General features: G+C 38.8%; 1 protein-coding gene across 4 annotated transcripts in view; it reads right to left on the bottom strand.

Annotated features, from left to right (window-relative positions):
- LOC121917465 (sorting nexin-14-like) overlaps positions 1–23,917 on the bottom strand; it is a 66,593-nt gene that overhangs the window by 28,089 nt on the left and 14,587 nt on the right. For all 4 annotated transcript variants that reach the window (XM_042443461.1, XM_042443459.1, XM_042443460.1 and 1 more), the window contains 11 exons: positions 22,196–22,283; positions 21,608–21,692; positions 18,956–19,112; positions 16,470–16,545; positions 13,646–13,690; positions 13,479–13,559; positions 13,003–13,117; positions 11,036–11,191; positions 9,758–9,882; positions 8,950–9,008; positions 495–624 (listed from right to left, as the gene is read on the bottom strand). In XM_042443461.1, coding sequence (XP_042299395.1) covers positions 495–624; positions 8,950–9,008; positions 9,758–9,882; positions 11,036–11,191; positions 13,003–13,117; positions 13,479–13,559; positions 13,646–13,690; positions 16,470–16,545; positions 18,956–19,112; positions 21,608–21,692; positions 22,196–22,283 — 1,117 coding nt within the window. The remainder of the gene's footprint in view (positions 1–494; positions 625–8,949; positions 9,009–9,757; positions 9,883–11,035; positions 11,192–13,002; positions 13,118–13,478; positions 13,560–13,645; positions 13,691–16,469; positions 16,546–18,955; positions 19,113–21,607; positions 21,693–22,195; positions 22,284–23,917) is intronic.

Below are 23,917 nucleotides of genomic sequence, written 5' to 3' on the forward strand. Positions count from 1 at the left end.
TCCCCCCCAGTTGTCTGAGGGACAGCAACCCAGCCCCCGGCTCAAAAAGGTTGCCTACCCCTGCACAAGCCATTAGTTATATAACTTCTAGGCAAACACACAAATTGATACGAAAGTGTCATATTAATAAGTTTTTTAAACAGGAAAACCAAACTAAACTAATTTTGTAGATAAACAGTACATAGTGTCACATCCATTATATGAGGTTATTTTTACACCTACAAATTTTTCCTGCTACACACAGGAATTATTTAACTTATGCATGTTAAGAGAGTGGAGCTACTTCTTATAGGATTTAATGTATGTGACCATGTTAAATTCAGGTGTGTTACTAACTGGCAATTATAAAATGAAGAAAATGGGAGAAGACCAAGAAAGTAGAAGTATGGTGTGAAAGAAGAGAAGCAACCATAAAATGGCATGTTGGCTCAGCAGTTAATAAACCAGACAGGATAAATAACAAGCATATAGTCAGAATTCTTAGGACAACTCACAAAGTCATCCTCTCCTTCAGCCAGACCATAGCTGGGCAGCACAGCTCCTTCCATTGTGGTACTCTTGAACACTCCTTTAATTTTGCTACTTATACTTCTGATTCCAGATTCTCCTTTCTTCTGAGAACTCCTGTGTGCAATAAATAGGGAAATACATACAGCACAGTAATTTTAAGCAAAGAAATTAACTCCTTCAAAGCAGAATAAACTACTGTGCCAACACTTTTAAGCTTGAAACAGTACTTTACATTTCATTGCCCAGATCAAGCCAGAGACAAACAAGAATGGAGATAGGTTCAAGGATCCATACAAAAAGGTGCTGTAGAATGAGAGAACAAGAATGTAATCTAGCATTCAAGGACACAGTGTTGCCAAGTCTGACAACTCTGATCACCAGAGGGGAGAAGAGGTTAGTCAAGTCTAACCAATGTCCCCTTTCTTCAGGGTTGATTAGTCAGCCAAGGATAATAAATAATAAATAATAAAAATTTTATTTATATCCCGCTCCTTCCCACGATCAGGGCGGCTTACAACATAGATTAAAAACAATGGTGCCATAAACAATACAAATACACAAGGCAAACCATACAATCAATAAAAACAGTCAATAAAACTAACAGAATTAAAAGCCCCTTAGCCCAACCTCTTGGCCACGGAAGAGGAGGGAGGCCCACAGGATTTTAATCGGGGAATGCCTGTTGGAACAGGAAGGTTTTCAAGTCCTTCCTGAATTGGGCCAGGGTGGTAGTCGAGCGGAGCTCGGTGGGCAGCGTATTCCAAAGGGCTGGGGCAGCCGTGGAGAATGTCCTCCGTGTAGTGGAGGATAACCTAGCCCCAGGCACCTTCAGTAATTGCTGCCCAGACGTTCTGAGGGTGCGAGGCGGAATGTATGGGGAGAGGCGGTCCTTTAGGTATCCTGGGCCCAAGCCATTTAGGGCTTTATAGGTAATCACCAACACCTTATATTGAGCCCGGAAGCGAATGGGCAGCCAATGAAGATCTTTCAAAACCGGTGTTATATGGCTGGTCCTGGAAACGCCAGTGACCAGCCGGGCTGCCATATTCTGCACCATTTGCAGCTTCCGAGTTTGGTATAAGGGTTGCCCCATGTAGAGTACATTGCAGAAATCCAGTCTCGAAGTTACCAGAGCATGTACAACAGTTTCTAGGTCCCTCTGGGCCAGGTATGGGCGCAGCCAGGATGAAAGGAGTGTTACAGCACAGAAATGAGTGCAATTTATTTTTGCACACTGTGGTGTCCTTAGACATGTAAAATCTCCACAGTTTTTGAAGCTATGGAGAAAATATTTTTTTCCCTTCTATCCAGGAAAAAAAAGGAAATTTCAGAAAAATTGGGACAATGTGCTATTACCAATGAAATAGATGCTTTCCTGGACTTGACTTCTTTAAGAGAAACTTTGATATGAGAAATAGAAATAACATGGAAAGAAAAGGGATAGGTTCCTACACCACCAAGACAAGACAAGACGAAGACGAAGACGAAGAAGAAGAAGAAGAAGAAGAAGAAGAAGAAGAAGAGGAGCAGTTCAACATTTCCAGAAAACCTCTTATCCAAAACTAACAATATACACATATGAAAGGTCAGGTAAGCCCTGTATATAAAAACAAAATCTCGGGATTATTTATTTAGTTATTTATTTTTGAGTGGCAAATTTACCAGGGTAACTGGTAAGGCAGACTAATCTGCTTTCCCCTTGTCTTTCTGTTTTCTCTTTACATACAATCAGAAAGCATTTCTGCCTCCAGCTATTTAGCTTACCTGTTGAACATAGGCTTACACAGCTACAATGGGATCACTTAGAGGTAGAATCTCATTTTTTCCCAGGACAAACTTTCATAGAATCATAGAGTTGGAAGAGACCACAAGAGCCATCCAGTCCAACCCCCTGCCATGCAGGAACTCTCAATCAAAGCACCCCTGACAGATGTCCATCCAGCCTCTGTTTAAATACCTCCAAGGAAGGAGATTCCACTACACTCCAAGGGAGTGTGTTCCACTGTCAAACAGCCCTTACTGTCAGGAAGTTCCTCCTAATGTTAAGGTGGAATTTCTTTTCCTGTAGCTTGCATCCACTGTTCCGGGTCCTGTTCTCTGGAGCAGCAAAAAACAAGCTTGCTCCCTCCTCAATATGATATCCCTTCAAATATATAAACAGGGCGATCATATCACCTCTTAAACTTCTCTTCTCCAGGCTAAACATCCCCAGCTCCCTAAGTCATTCCTCATAGGGCATGGTTTCCAGACCTTTTAACATTTTAGTCACCCTCCTTTGGACACGCTCCACTTTACTGCATTGTTTACTGTAGAGACAATGCTGTAATCCTACACTGACAGCCTGTCATTCTCTAGCTCTACTTCACTATCCCCACCACACCAATGCTGGGAAAAAAACACCTTCCAGCTGGACTGAAGACAAGGAAAAGGGGACAGCTCTGGGCTCCTGTAAAAAGGCTTTGTAAAAAGGAGTTTGTTATAGCCTTTATTAAGTGAGGTATGCTTGTAGTACCGTTTACAGATTGAAAGTAATTTTGGCCTGTTACAGACTGCCAAAATAAAGCTGCTTCGGGTCTCTTTAGAGGTATGCTATTTAAATGATGCATGCCTCCTAAGAATCCGGAAGCTGCACCAAAGCTGCACTCCGGTGCTTAGGAATGGAGTTTGGCTTTGGCGCGACCTCTGGACTCTTAGGACCCATGCATCATTTAAATAGCATACCTCCAAAGAGACCCGAAGCAGCTTTATTTTGGCAGTCTGTAACAGGCCAACGTTACTTTAGGAACATACAGTGTATTATGGATAATTTTATTTAGTATATTAAAAGTACAGTTTATTCAGACAACAATTACAAAGTGAATTTGAGAGATTGAGATTGAGAGAGAGAGAGAGATGCTAGACTATGACCCCGGAGACCAGGGTTCATTTCCCAGTTTGTCTACGAAACCCACAAGTTACATGCTCTCACTCTCAGGGGAAGGCAATGGCAAACCTCCTCTGAACAAATTTTGACCCCAAAACACACCATAATATGGCCTTAGGGCTGCCATAAGTTTGAAATGTCTTGAAGGTACACAGCAACAACTAGAGAGAGAGCTACAGTCTCTTGAGTTGTAAGGAACACTTGATCTATAAGAAATCTCATTAGTTATGCCAGTGCATGAGCAGGCACGAAAACATTAAAAACTGAAAAAACCATCAACACTGATAAAAGGAAGAAAATTAGTATGTCTCCTCTAGCACTCTACAGAACCAAACATATTTTCAATAAAAGAACTGAAAAAAGGAAGCCAACAACAGGGAGTGCAGTTATGCAAGATACTGTACATAATCTTAAATGTATTCTTCTTATAGAGTTTTCAAAATAATTTTGGAAAGTAGATTAACATCTTGCCTAAAACACTTTATTCATCATTCTAAAAGAAAACAATAATTTCCCCCACTTTTTTCAGGCCTTCGCATCATTTAGAAATAACGGGCACACACACTGAATCTCTGATGCACAGGTGTATTGCACCTTCTTTGAAATACATCTGAAAAAGTGCCTCATCAGTCAATTGTTCTCTCTCCACAAATCCAGAAACTACTTACGCAGGCTGAATAGGGTGAAGGAAAGCCAGGACTCAACTGGTGGAAGAAGATATGCGCAGTGATGGAAGAACCTTCCTGTACAACCCCTAAATACCTGGGAAGGCCTCCAGAGCAAGGCACTAGGTGGTTCAGAGGGCTAGTGGCAGGTATGGAAGGAAGAGAAAAAGTGTTGCAGGAGCACAGGGGCTGTCTGGGAAAGGAAAGTGCCTTTGGTGAAGTTTCTTCTGCCACAACTGGATTCTGGCCCACAAATTCCATTGGAGTGCAATGCTAAACCTGCTCCTATTGAAACTGCCTTTTGCAAAACCTGACTATGACAAATCCCACTACTTCATCGCTCTATTCTGGTTTGGGAGTGGAGAACCTGTTTATGAACAGAGGAGGGAAAACAAACACTGAAAAATGGCCTCAAAATATAGAGATTATAAATACATTCTCCAGCATTCTCTGGACCATCTCCCTCTATGTGCCTTTATGTTCTAAACAAGAAGAAATGAGTTTCATTTGAAGCCATGAACTGTTAGAATGTCTTTTGTAACCAGACACAAAACAGAAATTGTCCATGAAATAGAGCATCGCCAAGACAGATAAACAGACATGCTTATCTGGGTGGTGATGGTGCTGTGTGTGTGTGTAGGGAGGCAGGGAGGGAGGGGCTGTATAAAGCATGCCTACCATATATATTCAACTATAAGTTGACCTCATGTATATGTCTAGGGCAAGTTTTGGGACCAAAATTATGAATTTTGATATGACTCATGGATAAGTTGGCGGTAAAACCAGAAAGGCAAACTTCATTTCTTAATCTAGAAATGCACTAAGCATCTTTTGCTTACAGCAAGTGGTACCTACAGAATGCCAAAGAAGGAAAACAACCTTTTAATAACAGTTACAAGATAACTATACTATGTAGTTAGCTGCTAATGCACTACTCCCATAAAATAAAGCAACAGCTTCAGATGAACAGCCCTTAAATATAGACATTCTGATTCCCCAGTACATTTATGTTGTTGCATGAAATTCTGAGGGGTGGTGGTTGTTTTTTTAAAGACTATTTGTATGTTGATACTTCCAAACAGATAATGCCATTCTCCTAATTGGTAATTAGTATTTAAGAATGCCTGGTGACAGATTTCTAGAGTTAAGAAAACTGTAAACAGCAATGCATTAAGCCAAGATGAATGCTATTTTTGCTAACATTTTAAACATGGCAGGGATATGTTGTTATTTGCAGAATTTCTACATAAATACAGCCTGGAAACAATCTTCCATGTAATTTAAATAGTGTGCCCAGTGACATTTGTTATAAAGGCACTATGATATACCAGTAGTCACAAATTGGTGCAGTATGAACAAGCAAAATCAATGGCATATCAGCTTGACCTACTGAAAATCATCCAAATTGAGGTTACCTCTGCAATTATAGAGAAATAATATCCAAAAAGCCAGGACAGGCTTTTTTTGGTTACCTGTAACTCTATTTCTTTGAGTGGTCATCTGAGAATTAACACAAATGGGTTATTCTGCAAGCGCCTGCACAGCAAACTTTGGAAACTTCTGCAATCAATGGCCAAAACTCTATTTGCAACTTTGTGGCAGTACCTCTGCCCACTTTCTTATAAGCCCTCTAGTGTTCCTGCTCTTTCTCAGTTCCATAAAGTATGCCGCATAGCAGCAATAGAAAGGAAATAAAGTGAGCAGGACAGGGGAGGATGGGCAGGATTTGTATGAATTTGCAGATGACCACTCGAAGAAATACTGTTTACAGGTAAGCAACCTGTCCTTCTTCATGGTCTCTGAGAATCACATAAATGGTTACATTGCCAAGCTTTGGTCAGTGGGAGGGAGTGTCATGTCACCAGTTGTAAAGTTCAAACAAGTTGTATTTATTTAAACAACAATAAAACTTTTAAAGTTTGAAAAGTGCATTTGTCAGTGTCATTTGTTTTGGTTTCAAAAGCAGATAAACACATGCACTGTAATAAAATGTAGTGCAACTCAGAAAGCAACACTGCCCTCCCAAAGGGAGCTGTGAAGGCCACAAAAACAGCCCTCTGAGATCACATGTGGCCCGTAGACTGCACTTTTCCCACTCATGCTTTAAGATATAAGCAACAGACTAATACTTACATATCACTAGACAGTGGAAGGGATTGCCTGGCTTTCCCTGCATCAAAAGGCAACCTACCCCCTTATTTTGATGGTATTTTGCAATATCCTTAATAAAGCATTGGTCAGATTTACAGTATCAAAGTGACTAGCCAACAAGAGATGTAGAGCCCAGTGTGTGCTTCATTAAGTCATTTTCAAGTTAAGCCTAGCCTATAAACAGAAATGTAAGTCTAGCTAAGGGATTGCTGTGTGAACAAAAGAGAAACTCCATCTTTGCCCCCTTTTCATAAACACTTAGTATCACATATACAATATGTTTGTGGAAAAATGACAAGCCAATTTTGGCTTTTGTAGACATTCTAAAATCAATTTAGTACAACTCAGACTCTGATAGCAGATTATATAAAAAGATAGCTATCTGGACTATTATAAATTCAGGAACCATGTGAAACAGGGACATGTGGTAACAAACAATTTTGTTGCAACTGTATGTAAAGAAACAAACCAAGCAAAGGTGCAAGACTCAATAATTAAGCAAGGGAAATGTTTTTCAAATACAGTTACCCTGGCAAAATAGGAAGTAACTCCTCTACAAATTGGCCCCATTCAAATGGCATATTATGAATGAGACAATATATTGGTGCTTGATTCCCAGTCACTTGAATGGTATATAGGATTGGGTGGTAATCATGTGGTCCTCCAGAGGTTGCTGGACCACAACTCCCAGCATTCTTCACTAATGGCTATGGTCATGGGGAGTTGTAGTCCAGCAATATCTGGAGGGATAAACAATTCTCATCTCTGATCTAGAAAAGCCAGACTTTCCATCCATGATGCCTATAATTCTAACATAGAAACCAGGAACTATGGGTTGTCTCTCAGAACACAAACCAGAAAGACAAAAGAAACCATGGTTGATCTGTCTGCCTTATTCCAGGTGGAGACAAACTAGAGTTTCTGCTTTATACATGAAAATAAACAAAGTATGGATAAAAGATGTGTGTGTGTGCACGCACGCGTGCACATGTGTGCCCATGCACCTTCAATTAATCTGTCAACTTATGGTGATTCCAAGAATTTCATACAGTTTTCTTAGACAAGGAATCCTCAGAGGTGGTTTTGCTAATTTTGTCCTCTGAATTACAACCTATAGCATTTGATACTCATTGGCAATCTCCCATCCAAGTACTAACCAGGGCTGACCCTACTTAACTTCCAAGATAAGACAGGATCTGGTGCCTTTAGGGCATTCAGGCCCTCACAGAAGGGATATAGTTTGCTGAACTTCTCCTGCTTCCAGGAGGAGCCAAACAGGATCAAGATACACAAGATTATTTGTACATCTCAGTAAACATGTAATTCTTAGCTCTTACAAAAGGAGAGGCAAGGGAACTAAACAGTGGCTGAACATACCTCTAATACTATACTACTACTAAATATGTGATAACCATTTCACATGCCCTGCTGTAGTCCAGTCCCACTTATGCAAGCAGGGTTTCCCTAATCATAAGGGAAAAGGAAGCAAGTGAAGTAAGTCTGTGTATCTGTGGAGCTCTGTACTAGAAATGTATTGGAAAATACATACACAAGGCTTTGAATTCAAGCCAATGATTTGAAAGGATTTATACATATAAACAATAACAACAGCTATGACAACAAACCAGTTCAAGTATGAAGAGCTTTGGTAATTTCAACTAAACTAATGTAAACTTCAAGCAAGAATAGTGTGGTAAGACACTGTTTACTATAGGACCTGCTGCTCCACAAATTAATTTCAAGCAACCACCGATAATGATGGTAGAATATGATTATTTAAACCAAGGATGTGAAATCCTCTGGTTTATAAGCCACATGTTGCCTATAGGAGTCCCATGAAGCCTTTGTTTCCCATCCCCAAAAATTAAAAAAAAAAAAAAAACCTTTGGGGTTGAAAAAGCACTCTGGCAATTAATAACCTTTTCAAAAGAACTCGCCCCAAACAGCAAAAGAAGAAAAGTTGCTGCCAACTCAGTGATAGGTTATGAGGTTGGGAGCTGGTACAAGTGGCTCTCCAATCCTTTGCATGTGCTCACCCTTGCCTGAAGAGATATGCTCCCAAAGCCAGCAAGACAAAAGGTGGTAATACTTATTATATTATATTATTCCAGTGGCTGCCTTGCCCTAATTGCTAACCACAGGTTACCACTAATTTTAAAAGCTTAAATGATTACCAATGACTGACCATGTTCAAATAGTGGGATATCAACCATGTTTACTGTCTTTTTGACCATGTACATATTTCTTCCTTAGATCTACAGAAGGCCCACTTGGTCCTTTAAAGAACTATGCATGATATTGGTATGAAGCTTAACAGAGAGAGGAAAAATGGTTTTACAAATATATTTAAAATCCATATTTTTTTTAGAACAGAGCTGAAAACTTGAATGTGTTGACTGTACTTATGTTTCTCTAAGAAAATACATACACAAATCTAAACTGGCAGGTTATGAAATGCTACAAGGTGGCATTATCATGCAATCATACTACTGCTCATTGCATCTCCTCAGTATGGTCACATTCAGTTTTTGGGCTTATTGTTTTTTTCACTCAACAGTACAGTTTGATAATGTTGTAACACATTTTAATGAAGAATATTTATACACTAAATTATCACAACCAAGTTTGCTATCAGCTGCAAACACATTTGACAACTGTGCTATTTAAAACATTCAACACATACAAATATAGTATACCCACTTGTTTGATTTGGAATTGCGTGTTGGAGATTCATCTTCTTTTAAGATATATCTGAAAAACTAAGCCAGGGATGGGGAGGAGAATTATTAAAAATCACTAATCACTACTCTTTCATTGTATTTATGTATTTGGCACCCAATAACAGTTCTCAGCGCAACTTACATAAATACAAATAATGCACAAACAAAAATCCAAACCAATCCCTATACAAAAAAGCAGCAATAACTTCTATTATAACACACAAAAATATGCCCTTTCAACCATAAGAGACTAAAACATAAGTAAAACTGACAAAAAGATCTTAAAAGCTTCACAGAAACAGAACCACTTAAAGATACAAAGGGGACAGCAAAATGCACAACAGTTTAAAAAACTTGAGAGAATATAAACTCTTTGTCAGTTGCTGAAAAAACATTAGGAGAAACTAAACATGAACCTTTTGGTCAAAGGCTTTTCACAGGTTGCGGATGGAGCTACTACTAGGAAGGCTTCCAGTTCAGTATACTGCTTATAGTATCCTTGCTACTTTGGAGAGGTAACAAGGAGAAATGACATCACTATGAAAAACAATCTAACTTTGAAAATGACTAGAATGTGAATTGATAATGTGTTATCAATAAGGAGAGTTACTTTGAGCTTAGTTAGTAATGACTTACATTTAAATAAACACAATCAAAGCAAACCTTAAAAAGGTTTCCCAAGTCTGAGTCATTTTCTATTGTTCCGCACTACTCTGCATTACCTGTGGGACAAATTTTTAAAATCCATATGAACAAAAGTTTAACAACAAGTTTAACATTAGGCTTACTTCATCAGTGTGGCAAAATCTAGGTATGAAGACTGTCTCTAAGAGGGAAAAAACATGTTCAAAGGCTTCATAGAAGCATCTCATTGTTTGCAGCTTGACAACATCAGCATATGGTCCTTCAGCAACTACAGGTGGAAAATGTGAAAAATATTAATCAGAATCATTTCACTACTGTGGAAAACATCTGCAATCCATAAATGCTCACTTAATTTTTTTTTGTAAAAATTAGTATTTACAAGCAGGATCCAAATTTCTTCTCTTCTATACTATTTCCCCCTCAAATACCAGTGTCTAGGCAAAGAAGGATTTTTTAAAGTAAGAAGGAAAACATGGCAAAATGAATGAAAACTGTAAAATTTGAGCAAAATGTTATAGATGAACCCAAACTCAATCATTGGTAAGCTCCACTTTTGTCCAATATTTTTACTTTCTGATGGGCATGAACTATGATCTATACCAAAGCCATACAACTTCAGTGGATTCATGGACTAATTTTCTGCACCCAGACCATATAGAGGAATATGTGAGGGAGAGATAAAAGAATTAGAATCACTACTGGTATGCTTTAATGTTAGCCAGTGCGAGAGGATGCTGCAACTCATTTCAAAGGCGAACTTCTGCTCTTGGAGGCTTCCAGAAGAGGAAATTCATGTGTTATTTTTTGGTTGGGGGAGAGGAGAAAAAAAGTGGTCCAGCGAAATATGAAGCCCCCAAATGGTGTGTGTGTGTTTTCCCAAGGCTGCAATGACCATGACTGTGCTAGCATTCATATCAGATAGCATGACAAAACTTTCTTCCCTTCTCCACTGCAGTCCTATACAACACCTGAAAAATGGCTTGGGTTTCCTAGCTTTCCGCTTGTGAGTGCATGGGGACTACAGAGGGATTATCCACCCTCACACACACACACACACACACACACTTAGTTGTGTCAACATTAAACAGTTTTGTGGATGCTGGCCGCCATATATATAAGAAATAAATGAGCTAACACCTAATGGACACTCTATGGTCCCAAACACACTGAAGAAATAATCCAGTTTGATTCTGCTTTAACTGCCCTGGCTCAGTACTAGGGAATTCTGGGAACTGTAGTTTATTGTGGCACCAGAGCTCGCTGATAGAGAAAGCTAAATGTCTAACGAAACTACAGTTCCCAGAATTCCCTAGCATGAAGCCAGAGCAGCTAAAGCACTCTCAAACTGAATTATTTCTGCAGTGTGTTTTGGACCTATATCTCTATAGTTCCAATTCAAAATTTCTATCAGCTCCACTTACTACTCTGTATCTCTTCCACGATGAAAGGATCAAATTTAATTTTGTCAATGCTTTGATGCAAACAGTAGGTTTTGTAGATTTTCACTACTTCTTCATGAAGAGACATCATCTCATCATCAGTCAATTCTGGCTGTAAAATTCTGTCATTAAATTGCTCTGTCAGGAAAAGAAATGGGGGGAGGTAAAAGAAATCTATTGTTATTTGAACGCTGACAATATTTTATGTGGAGTAAAAGTGTATTCATAAATGTTACACTAATACTTTAACAATGAATCAACTGCCAAGTGGCCATTAGCTGAATTTACGCTTGGGATCCCTGCATTATATTCCTTTCCAATAAAATCTGGATCAGCAGACAAATGATTATTTTTTTAATTCTGAAATTTGGGGGGGGGGGGGGATTTCCAGGGTTTTCTTTTTCCAGATGAAGAAATGGAAATTTGAGGGAAATACATATATGCTACGTTTTTCATAGTAAACCCAAGCTTATTGCATAACTAAAATAAAATGCTTCACTCCCAACTTCATTAGAATATAAAATTGTATTATTTTGTATATTATTTATATTTTGTACATTTAAAACTATAAATGGCTCAATCTCATACAAGTAATATTGCGAATATATACATTAGTAAACTCAAGAAGTACAAACTGCTCTACTCTTTGCTACACAAAACTCACATATCTTTCAAAATAAAGCATATTATCTGAACAGAAACATCTTCCACCCAGCCACAATGTCACAGAGGAGGTTAGCTGCATATGTGGATAAAGTTCAACTCAACATTGAAAATGCTGAATTTTTGAACAGTGTATCATCATTACAAGCAATGAAGGCCACTTCTCCACAATCCATTCTCCTCTCACTAGGATAACAGTATCCATCATATGTAGAAATGCATCTTGGATTTGAGTTTTTTGTATGTCTAGTGTTTGACAGGTATTATCATATTCTAATTCTGTAAATGATTTTACACAAACATCTTCACATTTCATTTAGATGAAATAAACCCTTGTCTTCAAAAACATTTCAATTTTAAACAGTGTTATTGTTTATGTATTTTCCCCAATTTTTTCAATGGAAAAACTAATTTTCTCCTTAGAACCCCCCCCCCCCAATTTTCCCATGTGTTCAGATCTGCGGCCCAACATGACCACCTTTATTTCTTCTCCTGCCTGCCTGCCTTCTATTGCTATTGGCATTACAAGCAGTAATATACACCAGGAACCCCAGCATCCTCAGACAACTTGTTTGAATATCTGAACAGTGGATGTTACCCTACAGCACATTTGTGTAGAGCTAGAAAAACTCTCTCATGAGACCACAAAGGGATCTTGCAGCATTTTTAAGACTGTGAGAAAGAAATTTGTAGCATAAGTTTGGTTGACTCAGTCTACTTCATCAGATCTTAGAACATCCCTCATGAGAAAAAGCCACACACTTCCTTTACAATGGTGGTCAACTCTGGTGTATAAAGAGGCCAATTTTCTGCCTCTAGAACCATATGTGGGCCACATGGACTGGCCAAAATGCCAGAAAGAAGAGAAGGAGGGGAAAGAGAACAAAAACCAGGAAGAGTTCAGAAGTTTACTGTTTAACTTAAAGGGAGGAAAATCTGTTTTTCAAAACCAAATCTGCAGGGTGAACTGATGAAAAAGGGCAGCCCAAAGAACTGGAAGGATGGGGGTGAGAGGCTACAAAAAGCCTCCATCAGCTATAACGAAGATTCTCCCTCCAACCCTTAAATCCCAAATGCAGTGTAGAGGTGAAAAAGAACTTCTCTTCTCTACAAAGGAGATTTGTAGTCTGACTGGAGGAAAGCAGGCACCAGATGGAGGTTGGTTGTGGGATGCTTCAGGCCTGTGGGCAGGAGGGTTACTTGCCACTACTGGGACTTACAATAAAATGAATCATGAAATGGGTTATTTAACAGAAATAAGGTAAAAACATCTTATGGTACCTTACCTACATCAAGATAAAACTGTAATACATGCACTGCTCCTTCTTTTTTCAGAAAATTCATGAAGAGAAAGAAAATATCCTGGTGGCCTCTGATTTCTTTCAATTCCAATTGCAAGGCCTGTATAAGAGCAACACAATTGAATTTGTTTCCAGGTGGCTGTCGAGATACCTCTCTCTTTTTAAAAAAATCTACACGTGGCATTTAAACTTTAAACCAGGGGTTCCCAACCTTTTTGACTCGCAGAGCCCTTTTTAGAATCAATTTCTACGGCAGAGCCCCTAAGAGGCCTACCCTACATCTTACAAGTTAATGGTGTTTAGTTCAGGAGTAGTGTTTCTTATTCTTTAATTTCATTCAATTTTTTTCTTTTATTTTCCTGGAGTGGCCGTCAGGCACCTGGGAAGTGCATGTAGAACCTTAAGGGCTCCTTGCGGCACAGGTTGGGAACCACTGCTTTAAACCATTATTTCATCCTTACGGAAGGCTTCTTATTTCTGGGCTCGGCAAACTTCTGCAGAAAGGGAACCAATGCTGAAACAGGCTCCGTTGCTTTCTCAGGCTGGAAAAAAAAGACAGTATCCAACTGAGCATGACTATGTGACTGCATCATCAGCATGATATTATTCTTGCTCTGTCAATACTCACAGGGCTGTCATCAATGAAGATAAGTAGCAGATGATTCACAGTATCCTAATGGAAGGAGAAAAGACATATACATATATTTATCAAACACCTGGTACCAACAGTAACCTACATGAAGCCGATTGCTAACACTCCCTGACATTACTGAAAGACATTCCTCCTTAGCAAGACTGTACAAGGTATCAAAATATTACCAACAGAAGAAGGCAGCACTAATTACTCTCCTTTCTCTTCTATGTGAACAGAGTCTTTGGACACTCACAAACACAGAAAAACCTATTTAGAGGTGAGATGTGACAGAGATACAGACAAATACTTGTATGGACAATGGAATAGGACATCAGTTCATTCATCTTTTCATCCACATCTACCAACGTGATTTCAGAATGCAATTTTAAGAAAACTAGACAGATCCCAGTCTCAAACTAAATGCCACATGGCATAGTTAGGGTGGGGGATCAAGCCATTTCGTTGCCTGTTTTCTAAAATGCCTTACTTCATTCCTGGAGCCCTGAAAGCAAAGGCCCTTGTTTATTTATTAAATGTATACCACACCTTTCTCCCATGATTGAATCCAGGGCAGCTTACATTAATGTCAAACAAAATTAAGTCAAAATCTTATTTTACAAAAGTTAAAAAATAACTGTGTACTTTTAAAAACATGGTTGTTGTAATGATGGTGGTGTGCCTTCAAGTTATTTCTGACTTACGGCAACTCTAAGGTGATCCTTTCACAGGATTTTCTTGGCAAGATTTGTTCAGATGGGGTTGCCTTTTTCTCCCTCTGAGGTACAGACAGTGCAACTTGCCTATGGTTACCCAGTGGATTTCTATGGTCAAGTGGGGATTTAAACCCTGTTCTCCAATGTCACTGTCTTACACTCAAACCATCACACCATGCTGGCTCCAAAAACCAGTTTAAAACAGTTAAAACACATTGAAAATATTAATATAAAAGATAAGAAATACAGTACACAACTCCACCCACATTCACCCTACATAATTTAAATCTCAAAGGCCTGGCTGAATAAAAAGGTCTCCATCTTCCTATGGAAAAAGAACAGGGAGAGGGTTAACCAGACCTTCTGCGGAAGGGAGCCTAGGACCAGCCATGGAGAAGGTTCCTTTCATATCCTCACCACATGCATGTGTAATGATGATAGGACTGAGAGAAAGCCTTCCCCTCAAGATCTTAAAACTTCAGCTGGCTTGTATAGTAAGATATGATCTTTTATAGACTGGACACAAGCCATTTGTTGTTAGAATCACAGAATCATAGAGTTGGAAGAGACCACAAGGGCCATCCAGTCGAACCCCGTGCTATGCAGGAACTCTCAATCAAAGCATCCCCGACAGATGGCCATCCAGCCTCTGCTTAAAGACCTCCAAGGAGGGAGATTCCACTACACTCCAAGGGAGTGTGTTCCACTGTCAAAACAGCCCTTACTGTCAGGAAGTTCCTCCTAATGTTGAGGTGGAATCTCTTTTCCTGGAGCTTGCATCCAGTGTTCCAGGTCCTGTTCTCTGGAGCAGCAGAAAACAAGCTAGCTCCCTCCTCAATATGACATCCCTTCAAATATTTAAACAGGGTTATCATATCACCTCTTAACCTTCTCTTCTCCAGGCTAAACATCCCCAGCCCCCTAAATCGTTCCTCATAGGACATGGTTTCCAGACCCTTCACCATTTTAGTCATTCTCCTTTGGACATGCTCCAGTTTCTCAACGTCCTTTTTGAATTGTGGTGCCCAGAACTGGACACAATATTCCAGATGGGGCCTGACCAAAGCAGAATACAGTGGCACTATTATTTCTCTTGATCTAGCCACAATACTTTTATTGATGCAGCCTAAAATTGCATTGGTCTTTTTAGCTGCCACACCGCACTGTTGACTCATGTTCAACTTGTGGTCTACTTGGACTCCTAAATCCCTCTGACATGTAGTCTCCTTAAGCCAGGTGTCCCCCATCCTATATCTGTGCATTTCATTTTTCCACCCTAAGTGCGTTACCTTACATTTCTCTATGTTGAATTTCATTTTGTTAGCTTTGGCCCAGCTTTCTAGTCTATTCAGGTCATTTTGAATTTTGATCCTGTCCTCTGGAGTATTAGCTATTTCTCCCAATTTGGTGTCATCTGCAAATTTGATAAGTATGCCCCCAACTCTGTCATCCAAGTCATTGATAAAGATGTTGAATAGCACTGGGCCCAGGACAGAGCCCTGTGGGACCCCACCGGTCTCCTCTCTCACACACCTCTGTTGTGTGCCTTCATGTTGTATGTGACTTATGGTGACTCCAAGGCATGGGGGTTTTTTTGCAAGATTTCTTCAGAGGAGGCAGAGAACATATGACTTGTCCAAGGTCACTCAGCGGGTTTCAGGGATGAGCTTGGAATCGAACCCTGGTCTTCAGAATTGTAGCCCAACACTCAAACCACTACACCATGCTGGCTTGACATAAGCCATGTAGGGCTTTAAAAGTGAAAACTAGCACTTTCAAATAAATCAGTAGAGAGTGAAGTTTTTTTTAACACAGAGTCACATGCTCCCTGTAACCAGTCCCAGTTGACAACCTCATTGCAACATTTTGGACCCACTGAAGTTTCCAGATGCACCTCACCTACAGCACATTATAATAATCTAAATGAGATATAACCAAGGGATATATCACTGTAGTCAGATCTGATATCTCAAGTAGTGGAGAGGTAAACAGCCTATTGATCCTCCCAGGTGCATTTGTTCCCAGGACATCTGGAAAGAAGCAAGGGATTTCTGTGCTTATTTGATAAAAAGAAACATGTGGTAACTCAACCTCTCAAAACTAACCGGATCAGCTATGAAATCCATGGAAGGAAGGAGAACAGAACCAGACAGGATTTCTCTTAGAAGTAAACTGAATGATCTGAAAATAATACAAGAGTCAGTTTTTACATAGTTCTGCTTTCTTCTCTCATCACATACTATGGAGCTTTCACAAGATAATATTTAAACCACACTAGTGCAATAGGCAATGTATTATGTGGTAAAATATAATATATACAATGGGTCCGCTTTATGTGGGGGATCCGTTCTGGACCCCCCTCCCCATGTAAAGCAAATAACACATAATCTTGAGCCCCATTATAACCAATGGGGCTTATGCTCACCGTGCGGCCACGTGCACAATTCACGAGTCCCATTGGATATAATGGGGCTCGTGCTCGGGGCATGCGCACATTTCCCAGGTGGCTTCAGCATACACTGAAAGCCGCCTATAAAGAGCCCGCGTATGGTGTGGGCTCACTGTAGATATGTCTTGTACAGCAGAATACTTTGGTATTTGGTTCCTTTACCTACAAATTTAAGATGGAGACTGTAATCTTTGTGTGGGACCAGATATAATCTAGTAGTTCAGGGATTTCATTCTTTTATTAGCTTGGAGTATGTACGTGTGAATGTTTAAACAGAGTGTGACTGTTATTGTTATTGTAAATAACAAAATAGATAGATAGGGATGTCCTTCATGCAAACTCTTCTGTCTCTTTTTCTCTCTCATTCAAACTAACCATGTGATTTAGATCACTCCCCCTTTGAGACTAGCAGGCATTTTCTCTCAAAGATTTTCTCCTGAATTGTTGTGTTCCCATCTTTTTCCTTGCTCAACTTTCGTTGGAAATATGGTGAGATAAGTATTTTTCTTTCTTTCTACCTGAACTATTCACTAGACCTCTATGTATATATAAAGCCATTAGTAAACTTTTGTTTGAACTACAAGCTACTTGTTTATGAATCAATCTCAGTTCTTAGAGAAGCATCGTAACACAAAGGCACATTTCTGCTATTCTGCTGATTTAAAGCTAGACCCTGGAGCTTATTGCTTGGCGTTTTAAATCGGCTCCAGCCTCCCAGGCTGCAGCCAGGACGCAAGATGGAGGTGAGGATTATCACGCATTAAATCACCACCAAATTCTTGGCTACCATCAGCCCGGGTCCCAGCCGTGCTTCATCAGCACTTTTTAGAAGTCAGCTTTCTGACTTCTTAAAAGTGCTGGTGGAGAGCAGCTGGGACCCAGGCTGATGGCGGCAGGCGATTCAGTGGTGATTTAGTGTGTGATAATCCCTGCCTCCATCTCGCATCCCGGGTGCAGCCCAGGAGACTGGAGCCAATTTAGAATACCAAGGGATAAGCTCCCCTAACAGACTTGGCTTTAATATTTTTCATATTTAAATATTTTTGTTTCCTTACCAGAGGCTGACGCCTTAGGTAACTTAAATTACCCTACAGTTGTTGTTCTTGTTGTTGCTGCTGTGTACTTTCAAATAGTTTCTGACTTATGGCGACCCCAAAGTGAACCTATCATTGAGGTTTTCTTGGCAAGATTTGTTCAGAAGATGTTTGCCACTGTCTTCCCCTGAGGCTGAGAGCATGTGACAGTGTGACTACAGGACTTGGTTAAAAGAAACCATTTGGTTAGCCTTAGAGGAATGATGAACAAACCATGCTCGCTAACCTTGATATACAGCCCAGCTGCCCTGCCACTGAATTTAATTTGAAATTCTATAGTGTGCTTTTGAAAGCCAACTGTCATAAAATGGCAAGCAAGAGAGTGGTATTATGCTGATGTCCTTCTTATAGGCTTGCCACAGGCAGCTGGCTGGCTACTGTGAAAAATCAATGCTGGACTACACAGACTAGATAGTATGATCCAGCAGGGCATCTTTTATGTTTTTATTTGTCTCTGTTATGCTGAAATTTATGTTTTTATTTGTCTCTGTTATGAGGAAATAAATTGAATTAAATTATATGTCAAATTAGAAGGGTAATATGCAAATATAAAGTTTCACATGTGTAAGAGTTTCTTCCTTCACTTTCACATCTTTACATGTGCAAAGACATGAGCAATTAAAACTGTCATCAGAATTAATTCATAGTTGTATTTGTATAGGATTCCATGTACACACTGGGAATACATGGAGCCTCAAACAGTACTGGATGCAGTTAGGACTGACATATCACTGTTAGCCATTTAACATGCATTTTCTCCAGGTGTTGAAGGCTATCACAAACAATGACTGTACTGACTCTATTCCCATCCTAATTTTTCATAAACTTTATAAGTGCTCACCTGATCTAATTATCAGACTTCATAGGGCTATGGCAAGGTAAGAATGAAGCCATAATGTAATTGTAATGCGGTATTTGGAGACTGAAACTTTAATTACTTAATTTTACTATCACTATATGTCCTGATATGAAACTGGGATTCACTGTACCATGCTACACAAAAGGATGTAAGGCAAGTATGTCAAATATTATAGCTCAGGTAACATACCTGCAGACTGTTGCCTTTGGAGGCAGAATGTAGGGGAAGAGAATTTCAGTAAGTTTCCTTAAATAATGTAGTTCATCTCTCCTACTTCTTAAAGCCACATGGAGCTCTGGTCCATATTCTTCCAAAGCAGCCTGCTGTAAGTATTCAGCATTTTTCACTGTAGAAAAAATACAATTCAGCATACATAACTCATAACAAATAATTTATGAGACAAAAACAGCTAATCATTACTAGACCAGACTTGTTATAGGGGTTCAGACTTATTAAAGCAACTGGATTTATATTAATATCTGCATTAACCAACAACAAAACAAAATCAAAAGAAAGTAAACAATAAAGTAGCTAAAATATTCAAAACACAAGTGGGAATTGTGTGGCTTACAAAACATCTGCAACATGCCTAGTTCAACTGTGTTTTCGCTTTCCAGTGGAGAACTATTATTCTTCACCTATTTTCCCTAAATGGCAGCCCAATGGGTTTTGTTATCCCAACGCTGCCACCAATTTGTGACAACCACTTACCTTTTCAATACAATTTTTCTTGTAGGACAGCACCATGGGCCTTTCAACCCCACTGCTGTTGCACTCTGTGACGGTGACACAGTTAGTCACCTTATTATTTCCACTCAATGGCACCTATGGGTCGAATGGACTCACCACTCCAATCCTCTCAAGGGACTTAACCCCAAACTATCTTTTTAAATGTTGGTGGCGTGTTTCTTTATTAGAATTCCAGACATGTTTTTAATAAAATAAAGCTAGAGGTTTATTTGAAAGTTAATGTGAACAGACTGCCAAAATAAAGCTTCTTCGGGTCTCTTTGGAGGTATGCTGTTTAAATGATGCATGCATCCGAAGAATCCGGAAGCTGCACCAAAGCTGCCCTCCAGTGCTTAGGAATGGAGTGTGGCTTTGGCGCGACCTCCGGACTCTTAGGACCCATGCATCATTTAAATAGCATTATCTCCAAAGAGACCCAAAGCAGCTTTATTTTGGCAGTCTGTAACAGGCCAATGTATCACTAGTATGAGATGGTTACTACAGTTGATACTTCATGGTCTTGCTTTCCTTGTTACATGTTGTTACAGTTATAATTTCTTCTTTTTATACTTGGTAGTTACTTTAATTCCACAATAAAGCTAATTATTTAGGATAAAATGTTTCATACATGTGCTTATTGTTTGTGCTTCACTTCTTACTTTACACACTACTCTTCAGAAAACAATCCTTAGTTACCCCAGGACCTTCTCAGTCCTCCTTAGGATAACCTATTTTGTATAATCTATTCCTAAACCAGCCACCAATGTTCTGTCTATCCCTCAGAATAGTTTATAACAGTAACTCCCCTTGTGAGTTCTGCTCTTTACAGAGTCCCTCACTAACAGACTCTAACACTAACTAAGCTAAACTGAACTGAACTGCTAACTGACTCTAATGGTTCATTTATCCTCTCCTAACTTAAATCTGATTGGCTGGATGTTGCAAGGCCTTCTATTGCCTTGCCAAACTCTGCCTTCTCTCTGCACTACACTTCCAGAAATTTCTTGGGGGGCACAATTTTAAGGAACTCTCCTCCACAATTTTGGGGCTGAAAAAATACCTTTTCTAAACAAGCCATGACTGTCTCATCACTTCTGATTTTGGGGAAAAGGAGGGGGGCACTTTTAACCCTTGGTCTGGAGTATAGTGGGCCCTATATGTTCCAGATCACCCTACGTAAGGGAAAATCCGCCTATGCTCAATCCCTATAGGAAATAGTTGTTTCAGACTTCAAAGGTCAAAGTAATGTCTTAAATTAAGCTCAGAAATGAACTGAGGGTTATTTTTGACAACTGAGTTACACAAAAGTCATGCAAAGTGAAGCCAATCCAAATTATTGTAAATCACCATCACCATCTACAGCAAGTTTTGAATAATATCTTAAGATCACAGTACTGTTCAGAATAATGACCACAAAAAATGAGAAGCTCCAGTTTTGCAAACATTGATCAAGATCCAAGAGTGTGTTTCTACTAATCTAACTGCTTTCATTAGTGGAACTGGAAAAGGTTGATATCTCTCCTCTGTAGCCCCCTTTGAACTCCCCAAGCCTGTTCCAGGGATGGGAAGGTCTCCAGAGCTGGGTTTTAGGCAGCTCAGAGTGTAGTATTGCTTTGTGTTATAGCATGTGACATGTAGCTTGTATGTTGTGAACCGCTTTGATCTGGAGGAAAAGCGGTATACAAATAAAAATTATTAATTATTATTAATTAATAGTAGGAGAAGGGAAGCAGAATAAACTCCCATTATAGTCAGTTGCACAAGAAAGGATGTAGACCACTGATATTTGCTCAATTGTATTGTGTACTACATTAATGTAGTACTTGAAGAAACAGCAATTTATTACATATAAAGGAATTTTAAAAAGCAATTGCACCTTTCCATTTCTTACTGCTTAGTCAAAACCTACCTGAAAGTATTTCAAAACTGCATCGCAAGCACATTTACCTTGGAGAGAACCTTTCTGAATTCAAAGGAACTAATTTTGCTCTAACACAGACATCTGTGCGCCATAAATCATATGGTTTGCTTCATTTTTGTAAATTTTATTAAAATGAGTGCCAGTTTGGAAGCACTGAGTTTGTAATATACATATTTTAAAATGTTATTTACCTTTCTGTCTAGCTTTGGCTATTACATCTATGTGCTTCATGGCTACCTTCAGCATTTTCCTTGTTATAACTGTTGGAATATCCACCTGTTTTTTTAAAAAAAAAAAACACATATACACATAAAAGAAATTATGTCTGCTATTACCACTTAAAAAGTATTATTATACTTTATTACTGTATATTATTAGTGTATATAGTATATAAAGTATATACTAAAAATCCTGGTTCTCAGAAGCAAAGCATCCAGTAATAAGTTAGGTTTTCTGAGACTAAAACCATTCAACTTAGAAGTAACTCACACAGTGTCATGGTATCCTGGCCTTTTTTTTTTTTACTATAGATATACTACTGAGGAAAAATTCATCTCAGAGTTCTCCAGATCTTGTACTTTCCCCCATCATAAAGCTCCCATCACTCTCACAAAACTAAAATTTTCAGGCATCTGTGAATCCTGCCAAAACCATTACTCTGATATTATACAGCTGTATCTAAGATGGACCCACACTCAGTTTTAAATAATCTTCGTTACTCTTATCCCAAAGGCCTCACTTTAAAAATCTGTTTTTGATTCAAATGTTGTAGAGTTTACCTTGTAAATTCTGCGTACTACTACAGATGCAAAAAATCTTAACGTTGCCCTTAGTTCATCCACAGATGATTCATCATCAGTTATATCCCTGCCAAATTTCAAAACAAAGCGCATTATTAAAACTTCAAAATTAGTATGAACTACAGTCAACCTACATTATTAATCATTTCAAAATAATTCACAGATTGGCTCTTTACATATAAAAAGGCTTAATTGATTACATATAAAAATTAATTTAGGAGAGCAAAAATATTTTAAAATTCTAATTAACCAAAGTGTAACCTAATGTAATGTGTTGACTTAGTGGTTAAAACACCAGTTCTGATGATCAGAAGATCGGAAGGTTGGTAGTTCAAGGCCCAAGTGCTCCATGATGAGTTGAGCTCTCATCTCTAGTCCCAGCTTCTGCAGTTCAAAAGCATGCAAATGCAAGTATAGATAGGTACCACTTCTCAGTGCGTTCAATGCAGTCATGCTGGCCACATGACCCCCGGAGCAGTAACAGAAGGGAGGATGGGAAATCTGTGAAAAGCCACATCCTTGTTTATTCCATGTGCCACTGACTGATTTCAACACGTCTGCCTAGTAAAACTTCAACAACATTGGGCAAGTGCCAGCAATATGTTCCTCATCCAAATAGAAAAATTACATGTCCTATGGGATTTTACCCCTACACTCTATCTAAGGCTCAGAAACAACTTCAGAAGCAATATGCTTCTCAGTAACTAAAATAAAATGAAAATGTAAAGAAAGAACAAAAATAAGAAGGGGGCACTGGAATAAAGAAAGAATTAGAGAAATAACTGTTTTAGCTTAAGGGTTCAATAAAGCATGCTACAGACATGGAAGATGAAGCAGAAATGTACTAAAATGTTCCTGAGCTTTCACAAAGTGGGGGCGGGGTAAGTATGGGGTTTACACACACACACAAATTACTAGCTCAGGAAGGTTCTGAAGTGGGGCTCTGCAGGAGCAGGCCCTATTAATGCAATGTACAAAGACTAAGATGAAGAAATTGTCTTTTTAAAAATTCTCTGTCAGGTTTTCACTTACTGATCTAGGGAGTAACTAATAAAAACATTTCAGGGAACCTCTGAAGCAAGGCACATCAAACAACATTTGAAAAGGAAAAAAACATAAATATCATAGATCCCCTTAGCCACACCTCCAAATCTTTATGTAAAATAAAAAATTGCATGTCAAAGCTTATTCTAAAAATCAGAGTCATAAGTGCATGTCACAAGGTATAAGATACTAAATTAGTGTAAAACATCCACATCACTTCTAGATTATCACCTAAGTAATTTTTCAATTTTTTCCAAACATCTTAAATAATAATACTGCATGGCTTATATAATAATATTGCATATTATTTCAATATGCCATTTCATGGCTGCATCTACTGAGTTTAAAAAGAACTTCAAAGGTCTCTAATTTTAACACGTGTTAAAAACATTTACCACAAAGCAGAATTTAGGCTCCCTCTAGTGTTTCACCAAAGCAAAGTTTTAATATACAGCATTGAGTCCTGGGACTGTGTGGAAGTTAAAAGTACACTCCACAGTTCTGCAAAAGAACTGTCTAGTTAATTCAATACATAATACAGTAATTGCACAGTTTCTATTGAATCAACAAGGATTGTGACAAACTTTTAGGTTGATTTCAGGTGGACCTGAATGTAATTACTATACTTTCATTTAGACCAAACTTATTATCTTGTAT

The sequence above is a fragment of the Sceloporus undulatus genome, unplaced genomic scaffold, assembly GCF_019175285.1.
Source record: "Sceloporus undulatus isolate JIND9_A2432 ecotype Alabama unplaced genomic scaffold, SceUnd_v1.1 scaffold_19, whole genome shotgun sequence".
NCBI classification, from domain to species: domain Eukaryota; kingdom Metazoa; phylum Chordata; class Lepidosauria; order Squamata; family Phrynosomatidae; genus Sceloporus; species Sceloporus undulatus.